We start from the raw sequence: 12,376 nt of genomic DNA, 5'->3' as shown, positions 1-12,376 counted from the left end.
CAGACTAACTCAAACGCGCAACCAACGTGTCATATCGTCCCCCCGGGTACCTGCAGCTGACCTGTTTTAACAGCTAGAACAACAATACAGTTCATTTGGGTGTGTATTTTATGCAAACATAGGAATTGTTCCGTGGTGGTGGGGCTGGATTTCATGGTGTTATTTAAAAACGATGAGAAATCAAATTGAAGATTTTTTTTGACTGAAAGTAAGGAACAACATTAAAACTTAAATTGAACAGGAATTATTTCTTACGTGAGGAGGATGCCTCATCCCCGATACCTCACTCTATACGCCAAGGTTTAAATTTTGTTCCAATATTCAAACCTTGAACGACTCCTGAAACACCAGGGTCGTTTAAATAGAACAATAACTAGCTTTTTTAAAGTAGTAAAAACTTTAGGAGCAATTCCCCTGACACACGATAGTAAATATAAGAGTAATAAAAACAGAGGGTAATTCCCCTGACATAGGTAATAATTTCTGTTTGTTTAAAGTTTTAGTGTATCTCCTTACTTTTAGTTGAAGAAGCTTGTTTTTCTTATTTAATTACATAAGGAAAGCGCTCCTTTCGCAAAAGAACTGGCACTTCGACGTGAAATCTTGCGAATTAGACCATTATTTGATTATAAAGCAGAAGCATAGCTTGTAAGAACAGAGGTTAGGCTGAATCCCTCAAGGAAGCGGCCCTATCAAACAGTTCGTGGTAACGAACTGTAGTAAGGAGCGACCCGGGTCAATAGTAAACGAAACTCTAAAAAACGGAACTTCGATGCTAACAGATATATCAATAGAATTGGATTTTTATGCTAATTTTAAATATATAAGTTTCATTAAATTTAGTCTTTTTCATCAAAAGCTACGAGCCTGAGAAAATGTGCCTTATTTTGGAAAATAGGTGGAAACACCCCTTAAAAGTCATAGAATCTTAACGAAAATCACACCAACGCATTCAGCGTATCAGAGAACCCTACAGAAAAAAATTCAAGGTCCAATCTACAAAAATGTGGGATTTCGTATATTTTGTCAGAAGACAAATCACGGGTATGTGTTTATTTGTTTGTTTGTTTGTTTTTTTTTTCCAGGGGTCATCGTATCGACCAAATGGTTCTAGAGTGTTGCAAGAGGGCTCATTCTAACGGAAATGAAAAGTTCTAGTGCCCTTTTTAAGTGACCAAAAAAATTGGAGGGCACCTAGGCCCCCTCCTACGCTCATTTTTTTCCCAAAGTCAACGGATCAAAATTTTTAAATAGCCATTTTGTTCCGCATAGTCAAAAACCATAATAACTATGTCTTTGGGGATGACTTACCCCACCCCACAGTCCCTGGGGGAGGGGCTGCAAGTTACAAACTTTGACCAATGTTTACATACAGTAACGGTTATTGGGAAGTGTACCGACGTTTTCAGGGGGATTTTTTTGGTTTGGGTGTGGGTTGAGGGGAAGGGGATATGTGGGAGGATCTTTCCTTGGAGGAATATTTCATGGGGGAAGAGAAATTCAATGAAAAGGGCGCAGGATTTTCTAGCATTACTATAAAAAAAAACAATGAAAATATAAACATGAAAAAGTTTTTTCAGTTGAAAGTAAGGAGAAGCATTAAAACTTAAAACTAACAGAGATTATTACGCATATGAGGGGTTATAAAAATAATTTAGCATAAAGAGCGAGGTATTTAGGAGGAGATAAATGCTTCGCTCTTTATGCTAAAGTATTTTTAGTAATTTCAACTATTTATTCTACGGCCTTTCTGATTCAGGGGTCATTCTTAAAGAATTGGGACAAAACTTAAGATTTAGTGTGAAGACGAGGTATTAACGAGGGGACAAAACCCCTAATATATATAATCAAAAATATAAGAACATAAAAATTTGTTACGTAAGTTAATTCTTAAGTTACCTATATTTTTTACAATAAAAGCATTCGTTTAAAATTAAAAGTTCTAGTTGCCTTTTTATTTAACCGAAAAATTGGAGGGCAACTAGGCCTCCTTCCCTACCCCTTATTTCTCAAAATCGTCTGATCAAAACTAAGAGAAAGCCATTTAGCTTAAAAAAAAGAATTATTATGCAAATTTCATTTTAATAATTTATGTACGGAGAGCCAAAATCAAACCTGAATTAATTCAAAAACGTTCAGAAATTAAATAAAAAAAAGATAAGTTTTTTTAACTGAAAGTAAGGAGTGACATATAAACTTAAAACGAACAGAAAATTACTCCGTATATGAAATGGATTTTCCTTCCGCAATCTCTCGCTCTTTACGCTAAAGTTTGACTCTTTGCCACAATTCTACTTTTTAAAACAATTAAAAAACTTTAGCGTAAAGAGCGAAGCGTTGATGAGGGGACAGCCCCTTTCATATAGGGAATAATGTCTGTTCGTTTTGAGTTTTAATGTTGCTCCTTACTAGCAATTAAAAAAACATATTTGTTTCTTATTTAATCAAGTTGAAAAGGCTCTGAACTGAAAGCATTCCGCTAAGGTTTTGGCAGAATTTTGTAATGTATTCTTAATAGCCAGGCACAAAATGCATATTGATTTTGATGAGCTCCTTAATGCTGTATTGTGTCAAGTACTCCATGGTTATTAGTCTGCTATTGTTAACTGATGATGTTTTAATTATGTCAGAAGGACAAACAACCAACGGAAAATAATCTTTCGCTTCTTTTAAATACAAATACTTTGCCTCGCAGGAGCTTTTCTTGTTGCAGTGTTTACTTTTCAATCGGATCTTTTCATTACTTTTCAATAAAATCAAAGTTTTATATAGAATTTATCTATAGGCGCAAGCCATTTCGTAATATATTTACTACGATGTAAGTCTGTTACAAGATCTAAAAGAAATACCTCGTATGTCTTGTCTCATGTTCTGCTGTCCCACCGATGGGCTTAGAACCTTTTGCTGATCTGTGTGCCTATGATTGGTTTTAGATGGGTTTTAGCTTTCGTAGGTACTCTTGTAAGCAAGGATAGTGGAGCACGTTCAATAAAAGAGAAGAGTTAGAATTTGGGCAAAATGCATATAACTGTGTCCTAGAATACGTTTGAGGCTAAGAAAAGTTCTGGTTCCAGAACGGAAGTGTTCTTCCCAAATTAAACAATTAACAAATTAAAATAAAAGTAACAATACAAAATAAACAAACAATAAAAGAACAATAAACACATTAAAAACCAACAATAGGTTTTATAGCTTAGGGTGAGGTGCCACATCATTAGCTTGGACACACGGTGAATTTTTTTAAAATAACAACCATAACGGTAGGGGAAAGAGAATTAAATTATTTTCAACCAGGAACAGGTCTTTTTTTTACACCGTTTTTAAGAAATTTGTGACTTCTTTTCTTTAAAAATTGCTTCTTGAGACGTAATATTTGAAATTTTGTAAGGATTGATTGCAACAGAACTTGCACAGAACAGCCTAGCGCGTGGAAACCAAACAAATGTGTTCCCTGAAACCTTTCGTTGGTTACATAGATGGCTTCTGTGGCGCATCATATTGGCCAGGCAGTGAAAAGCTAGGCTGAAGCTGTTTATGGGTTGAAATTACGTGCATTTTCGCAACTTTGTTAATATTATATCTAATCAGGATGCAAAATAAATTAAAACTGACATTGTCTATGAAAAGAAGATTTTCGTGCCAAAGCTTCCTAGCTTTGTTATTTTTCACTTGCTAAAAAATTAACAAATCTTTAAATCAGCGGTGTTAAATCAGGGATGGGGGGGGGGGGTCACTGTGTCAGTGTCACCTTGATTTTTTTTTATCTTCCTACTTTTAGTAAGAAAATACAGTTGTTAGGGGAATATTAGAATGAAAATATCCTTTTTGGTGTTTTCATTGAAAAAATTGGAAAAAAATTATCTTAATTTTTTTTTAAATACAATTTTTTCTTACCTATACTTTCTCAAATTGATGTCACTGCTACAAACATAAAGACAATTCTATAGATTTAATTTCATGAAATGGAAAAAGAAGTATTTTTCAAATAGAAGTAAAGAGCAAATTTAAAACTTGAAACAAACAAAATGATTGTTTTACAGCTTGTAACACAAATATCTGTAAACCTCCTTTAGACAAACTGAGCCGTGATATTTTACTATATTTGTAACATTTAAAAAACTAACCCTTCACTGAAAATTGAGCTTGCTTGAGGCTCTTAGAAATTTTAAATTGTATATTAAAAGTACTGACATCGTGGCTGGTAAAAGACTAATGAGGGACTTAAAATTTAATATTTTATTTTCTGTCGTCTGCTTAAGAACTTTTCTTCTTTTAAGAAAGCATCCTATTTTTTGGGGGGAGTGGATTTTATGTTCTGAATAGAGTACTAGTTTTGCAAAAATTTACGTATTTAGGAAATGTCTCGTGTCTTTTTGCTTGTTTTCCTACAGGTACAAAATAAACCTAACGAAAAGATTTTTGCCAAACTTTGACTATGCAACCAAAAATGCCAACTTAAGAAATAAGGATGAAGTCCTGGGGTAGCGACATCCTCATTGAACTTTCCTCTTTATTGAACTGTATTTTGTTTATATCATTGTTTTGGCTGTTCATGGTTGCAGCGGTAACTGCAACCTGGAAAAACAGAACCACTGCCCATAGTAGCCGAAATTAAAAATATGCTTTAAAAAAACTGGTTATTTGTAGCTGATTCAGAAGCAGTAACTTTCTTCTTGATTAGTCTGAAAACCAATCTGTGAGAATTTCAGAAAATAGCATGAAACTCCGCAAAAATGCCGTCTATTAAAAAAAAAAAAAAAAAAAAAAAAAAAAAAAAAACTGGAATCGCCATATTATATATAAGATAAGTAGACTCGCACACACCAGGCAGGTTTTAAGTAAATATGAAGACATTGCGGAAAAGATCTTTCTAAAATATTCAAAAGGGTTTTATTTGTTATGGGTTATAGGGTTATAAAACCACTAAAACCTTAGTGGTTTTAAAAAACCACTAAGGTTTTTTAAATATATGTCTATGATTTGTTTATATATATATATATATCTATATATATATATATATATATATATATATATATATATATATATATATATATATATATATATATATAATAAAAGATTTGATTTGTTTTATACATCATGAAAAGAGAAATCACCAATGCAACAGCACAGAAAAAAAAAAAAAAAAAGAGACAGAAGGAGAAAAGGAAGACTGTTTTCCTAAATTAGTGATTAATATAGACCAGCACTTGAATGAGGCCTTAACCCTACTCATCCATACAATCACATAGGTCAAACAGCATAGCCATACACAATCAACCATAAAGAATAATCCATGGACAGGCAGTCATGTCGTCAATAAGTATAAGTCGTCATTTACCAAACAATAGAAAAAACAATAAAGACAAATAATTCAGAGGCAACAACCCAACACAAGGGCTCATCAGTAGAATACACTGGCCTATATAGGGTTTCGCCACTTTAAATTCTCTACCCAGCCAAGTGTTGTGGCTACCACAGAATATCCATGGCATCCCCGTGTCAGGTATCACCCCCAAAATACATGCCTATGAAAGAAAAAAACAGCAAATGTAAAACAACCAAGTAACACCAAAACAAGCTTATCCTGTTAATATATCCCTCTTTTTAGCAACAATAGGTAAACTAAATATAATAAATTTTACCAAATCAGAAATATTAGAACATTGCAATAAACCTGAATGAACTAAACAATTATAGAATTCATCTTTACCATGTGGCTAATTTTTAAAAAAAAAAAGCTCAATTAGAAACACAATTCAAAATAAATGGCGCTGCAACAACATTTCTCGAACCTCCGAAATTAGTTGAAAATTTCTTTAAGTATTTCTAGATAATTCTTTTGATATTTATTTAAAAGTTCGTTATAATGAAAACTGAATTTTTTAAATTGCCAAGTTAATTTATTTGCAGAAAAACCTCTTGATATCAATTTTTGGCTTAAGATTTTACATCTATTTTTAAAATCAATATAATTACTACAAATCCTTGCATAACGAAGTAACTGTGAGAAAAACGCTGAATATGTGATATTTGAGTGTATATTACTTTCAGGGAATGGGAAACTAATCACTTCAAAATCAAAATCATCCGTTTTATTATACATTTTAAAACTTAATTTATTATTATCACAAATATTAATATTTAAATCTAAGAAATGATCTTCATGACCAGCGCCATGACTAGGTTCAAGAATAAGCTCTGATGGATATATATTTTTAGAAATATCAATGAAATCCTTACAATTTAAGACCAAAATATCATCTAAATATCTTTTATTATTTGACAAAACATGTTTTAAATTAATTGGATTATTCTTATCCATCATATATTTATATTCTAGTTGACTTAAAAACAAGTCAGCTATAAATGGGCTGGCATTACCCCCCCCCCATGGAAATTCCCACAATTTTCTTGAACAAATCACCACCAATTCTTATATAAGTATTGTATAAAACAAATTCTAATAACTCAAAAATCATATCCAAGCTGTAACATGTCAAGTTAACTGTAGTATTAAAGCAATTTGTCCATATAGCTTTTTTATTATAAGTGTCTATTTTTAAGAACCTTTTACTAGATAAGAGGAAAGATTTCTTGATAACAGTTTTTAAATTATCAAACACTACATTAAGTGATAAATTAGTCTACATTGTCGCAAAATCGAAAGACTCAATTCTTTTAGCTGAAACCATTGTTAAAGAATCTATCACCTGCAGTGAATTATTAACACTCCAATATGGATTAAAATCCGAAAAATTTTGAATACCAGAACAATAGGTTTTAAGTTTATTTACAATTTCCTTTAAAATTAAAGAGAGGTCAGTAGCAGCAATGCGGGTTGGACATTTAGCTGCTCCAGCAATAAACCGTGGTTTAGGGGGATTCTTATGAAATTTTACAGTCCAATATAGGAAAGGGAACTTTTTATCATTGTCATTTATTTTAATATTAAAATTTTAAAAAAATATTTCTTCAGTTTTTTCAATTAAATTCTCATCCTCTAAATTTACCTTTTCGTAAACATTAGTTGTGCATAGCTCCCTTTTTAAGATATCACAATACAGTTTCTGACAAATTATGGCAAAATTATTATTAGCTTTATCCACTGGCACAATTACAAATTCATTCTTTAGACTTAGTTCTACTTTTGCAGTACCAGCAGAATTTCTAATAAGTTTTCTTCTTCATTTAAATTCTCAAAGGTGTTTTCTATAGGGTGTTGGCTTGTGAGATGTTTCACACAGGCTAAATGGCCCACTTAGGTCTACTTTTGCAGTACCAGCAGAATTTCTAATAAGTTTTCTTCTTCATTTAAATTCTCAAAGGTGTTTTCTATAGGGTGTTGGCTTGTGAGATGTTTCAAACAGGCTAAATTGGCTACTTAGGTCTACTTTTGCAGTATTAGCAGTCTCTAATAAGTTTTCTTCTTCATTTAAATTCTCAAAGGTGTTTTCTATAGGGTGTTGGCTTGTGAGACGTTTCACACAGGCTAAATGGCCTACTTAGGTCTACTTTTGCAGTACCAGCAGAATTTCTAATAAGTTTTCTTCTTCATTTAAATTCTCAAAGGTGTTTTCTATAGGGTGTTGGCTTGTGAGATGTTTCAAACAGGCTAAATGGCCTACCTAGGTCTACTTTTGCAGTACCAGCAGAATTTCTAATAAGTTTTCTTCTTCATTTAAATTCTCAAAGGTGTTTTCTATAGGGTGTTGGCTTGTGAGATGTTTCAAACAGGCTAAATTGGCTACTTAGGTCTACTTTTGCAGTACCAGCACAATTTCTAATAAGTTTTCTTCTTCATTTAAATTCTCAAAGGTGTTTTCTATAGGGTGTTGGCTTGTGAGATGTTTCACACAGGCTAAACTGGCTACTTAGGTCTACTTTTGCAGTACCAGCAGAATTTCTAATAAGTTTTCTTCTTCATTTAAATTCTCAAAGGTGTTTTCTATAGGGTGTTGGCTTGTGAGATGTTTCACACATGCTAAATGGGCTACTTAGGTCTACTTTTGCAGTACCAGCAGAATTTCTAATAAGTTTTCTTCTTCATTTAAATTCTCAAAGGTGTTTTCTATAGGGTGTTGGCTTGTGAGATGTTTCGAACAGGCTAAATGGCTACTTAGGCCATATATATATATATATATATATATATATATATATATATATATATATATATATATATATATATATATATATATATATATATACTAGCTGTTGGGGTGGCGCTTCGCGCCACCCCAACACCTAGTTGGTGGGGGCGCTTCGCGCCCCCCCAAGCCCCCACGCGCGCGTAAGTCGTTACGCGCCATATTAGTTACGCGCCATTGTAGTTGTGTCCCTATGTCCCACCTGTGAATATAGATATATATATATATATATATATGTTTTTAACTACGTAAAACTTGCGAATATACAACATTCTTTGCTGTCCCATTGTCTGTGCATATAAATAGATTGTCAGGTTTACCGACTCTTGAACATGCAACATATAATGGTCCATGGGAAAACAATCCGTATTCAGATCTATACCTCATGATTCTAATGATTGCCCTTGAGCTTTGTTGATGGTGATTGCTAATCGACCATTCCCTGAGTCGCCATCGTCATTTATATATCCCCCTGTGCACCCCGGCGTCCCCTTTGTAGTTATGTCCCTGTGTCCCGGTCGTCATTTATATTCCCTGTGTCCCGGTCGTCATTTGTGTCCCGGTGTTCCAGTCTGTGATTTCTCTTTGAGTGTCCCGGGCGTCATTTATATTCCTTGTGTCCCGGTGTCCCGGTCATCATTTATATCCCCCTGTGCCCCCCGGCGTCCCCATTGTAGTTGTGTCCCTGTGTCCCGGTCGTCATTTATATTCCCTGTGTCCCGGTCGTCATTTGTATCCCGGTGTCCCGGTCTGTATATACATTCTTTTTTTAGTTTTGTTTTTCTCCTTTATTTTTTTCCTTTTTTCTTTTTTTTCTTTTTTAGTTTATTTAGATTTTTAGATTTTTTAGTTTTTTTATTAGTTTTTAGTTTTTTTGTAGTTTTTACCATTTTTTTAGTTTTTTTTAGTTTTTTTTTTTACTTATGTCCTGGTCGTCATTTATACTCCCTGTGTCCCGGTCGTCATTTGTGTTTCGGTGCTTTGTTGATTGCTAATTTATATTATATTTATATTTATATTTTTTATATTTATTAATATTTTTTTAGTTTTCTTTTTCTCTTATTTTTCAGTTTTTTCCTTTTTTGTAGTTTTTTCTTTTTTAGTTTTTAGTTTTTTTTTTGTTTTTTACCTTTTTTTAGTTTTTTTAGTTTTTTTAGTTTTTTAGCTTTTTTAGTTTTTTTATTAGTTTTTAGTTTTTTTTTAGTTTTTGCCTTTTTTCAGTTTTTTCAATTTTTTTTAGTTTTTAGTTTTTTACCTTTTTTTAGTTTTTTTTAGTTTTTTAGCTTTTTTAGTTTTTTTTCTTTTTAGTTTTTTTTTTGTAGTTTTTACCTTTTTTAGTTTTTTTTCTTCTTTTGTATTAGTGTGAAATAATTCAGACGTCATATGCGGACAAACACGACGTCACTCGACAGACAGACAGACAGACATAACCCACAAACAACTTATTTTTATATATATTTATTCATATTTTTTTAGTTTTCTTTTTCTCTTTTATTTTTCAGTTTTTTCCTTTTTTTTAGTTTTTTCTTTTTTAGTTTTTAGTTTTTTTTAGTTTTTTACCTTTTTTGAGTTTTTTTTAGTTTTTTTAGTTTTTTAGCTTTTTTAGTTTTTTTATTAGTTTTTATTTTTTTTTGTAGTTTTTGCCTTTTTTTATTTTTTTCAGTTTTTTTTTAGTTATTAGATTTTTACCTTTTTTTAGTTTTTTTTAGTTTTTTAGCTTTTTTAGTTTTTTTTCTTTTTAGTTTTTTTTTGTAGTTTTTACCTTTTTTAGTTTTTTTCTTCTTTTGTATTAGTGTGAAATAATTCAGACGTCATATGCGGACAAACATGACGTCACCTGATCCACAGATCCACAAACAGACAACTTATTTTTATATATATAGATATATATCTCTTTTCAGTGTCATTCATCGCATTTTCGATCTCGACGATGATATATGGCAACAATGTTGGAATCAAGTAACATATCAACTTGGTGATAGCGAGGTCCATTACTATGTTTATGGTAAATTATTCTTTTCATCTTCGTCACATTTTAATACTACTGAAGTGAAATAAAACAAAAGAAAAAGTACCCATTATTATCTTGTTTAAAAAAGTTCTTAATTATTTTATTTTAACCATTTCTACTTCAAATGGCTGCAAGTATTGGCTTTATGTTTAAAATTAAAAATCAAAATTAAATAAGTATAATCAATGAAATAAAATTTAATTCATATTAATAAAATTAAAACACTAAAATTAAATGATATTAAACTCGAGTAAAATATAATAGGACTAAACAGGATTAAACCTGGATATTTTAAAATTAAATGAAAAATAATTTAAGCTACATTATTTGAGCTAAACAAGCTTAAAATGTAAAATTCTTACTTATTAGCAACGTCCTTTTGTTCAAAGACTCTTACGTTTTCTTGTCCCAAATAAATGTGCTATTAACAAATTTTAAGCGTTTATTGCTACTACAGAATACTAACACACACAAATTCTGGCGAAATGTTAAATGGCATTAATGTAGACCTAAGTGATGATTATTTTTTTCATTTGTTTCATTATTTAGCTTGATTTCTAAAAGGGTTCAAAACATTAAGCAATCTGCCTGTTGACTAGGCTCAGTCCCTTTTATTTTTACTAATTCAAACGCCTCATTTTACAATGTTTTGAGTAATAACACTGGTAAACAGCGTCTTTGTTATAAATTAATTTTAAAAAATCCAAAAATGATTTTTTCTATAGAAAAGTAAAGGTCATTTTAAACTTATCATCAGAAGAAATAAAAACCTATAATAACTCAGACTTAAAATGACCAGAAATCAAACAGTTGTGGTGGCGAACTGTAAGTAAGGAGTGACCTGGGTTCAATAGTAACCAGAATTCTAAAAACAGAATTTCTATAGCAAAAGATACAACAAAAGAATCTGATTCTCATGCTGAATTTCGAAATATAAGCTTCAACAAGTTTATTCCTACTCATCAAAAGTTACAAACCTGATAACATTTTTACTTATTTTCAAAAAAAAGGGAGAAACACCCCCTAAAAGTAATAAAATCTTAATGAAAATAATACCATCAGATTCAGCACATTATAGAACACTTCTTTAGAGGTTTCAAGCTTCTATCTGCAAAAATGTGTAATTTTTTTGCCAGAAGAAATATTACGGATGTGTATTATTTGTTTTGTTTTACTTTTTTCTTATCCCTGGGGATGATCGCATCGACCCAGTGGTCCTAGAATGTTGCAAGAAGGCTCATGTGAGCGGAAATTACAAGTTCTAGTGCCCTTTTTAAGTGACCAAAAAATTGGATGGCAACTAGGCCTCCTCCATCACTCATATTTTCCCAAAGTCACCGGGTCAAAACTTTGAGATAGGCGTTTTGTTCAGCATTGTCTAAAAATCTAATAACTATGCCTTTCAGGACGACTTAATCCCCCACAGTCCCCAGGGAAAGGGTTGCAAGTTATGATCTTTGCCAATCGTTTACATAAATTATTGGTTATTGAGAAGTATACAGGCTTTTTTGTGCTGATCTCTTCTGGTAGGGGGAGGGGCGTTGGGGGATAGTGTTACGTGGGAGAATCTTTCCTTGGAGAAATTTTTCATGGGGGAAGAGAATTCTCCATAAAGGTGGCACCAGATTTTCAAGCATTATTTAAAATACAATCAAAAGTTAAATGAAAAAACAGGTTTTTTCAACTGAAAGTAAGGAGCAACACTATAGCTTAAAACGAAAAGAAATTATTACGTACATTAGAGGGTTCGTCCCCTTATCAATTCCTCACTCTCTACGCTAAAGCTTTTTAGCACGTTCAAAAAAGCTTTTTATTCTAATTAAACTGCTTCTGTGATTCAGGGGTAATTCTTACAGAACTGGAACAAAATTCGAACTTCAGCGTGCAGAGCAAGGCATTGACGAGGGGGCAAACCCCCTCTTATACGTAATAATAACTTTTCGTTTTAAGTTTTAACGTTGCTCCTTACTTTCAATTCAAAAAACTTATTTTTTTTATTTAAATACTGTTACTGTTGTTTAATTACAATTAAAGAATAAATGAAACCCAAAACAAAAAGCAACTAAATAAACAAGCATAGCAAAAACCATACAACAGATACTAATACAAATGAATAAATAAATCTTATTACAAGGAATGTTTAAGTTGAATATGCAAATCAAACTTAAAACGAACAAAAATATTTTACTGTTGAAGTAGGCTATAAATGAAACCCAAATTG

The 12,376-nt window shown here is 31.8% G+C and overlaps 1 protein-coding gene across 1 annotated transcript in view; it reads left to right on the top strand.

The window, feature by feature from the left end:
• The window catches only part of LOC136038775 (fatty acid hydroxylase domain-containing protein 2-like), a 66,138-nt gene that overhangs the window by 15,299 nt on the left and 38,463 nt on the right, over positions 1-12,376 (top strand). Inside the window, exon 2 of the mRNA XM_065722150.1 lies at positions 10,046-10,149. Within this exon, the coding sequence (XP_065578222.1) occupies positions 10,046-10,149 (104 nt within the window). The remainder of the gene's footprint in view (positions 1-10,045; positions 10,150-12,376) is intronic.

Source organism: Artemia franciscana, chromosome 2 (assembly GCF_032884065.1).
Source record: "Artemia franciscana chromosome 2, ASM3288406v1, whole genome shotgun sequence".
NCBI lineage: Eukaryota > Metazoa > Arthropoda > Branchiopoda > Anostraca > Artemiidae > Artemia > Artemia franciscana.
This window is presented reverse-complemented; position numbering and strand designations above follow the sequence as displayed.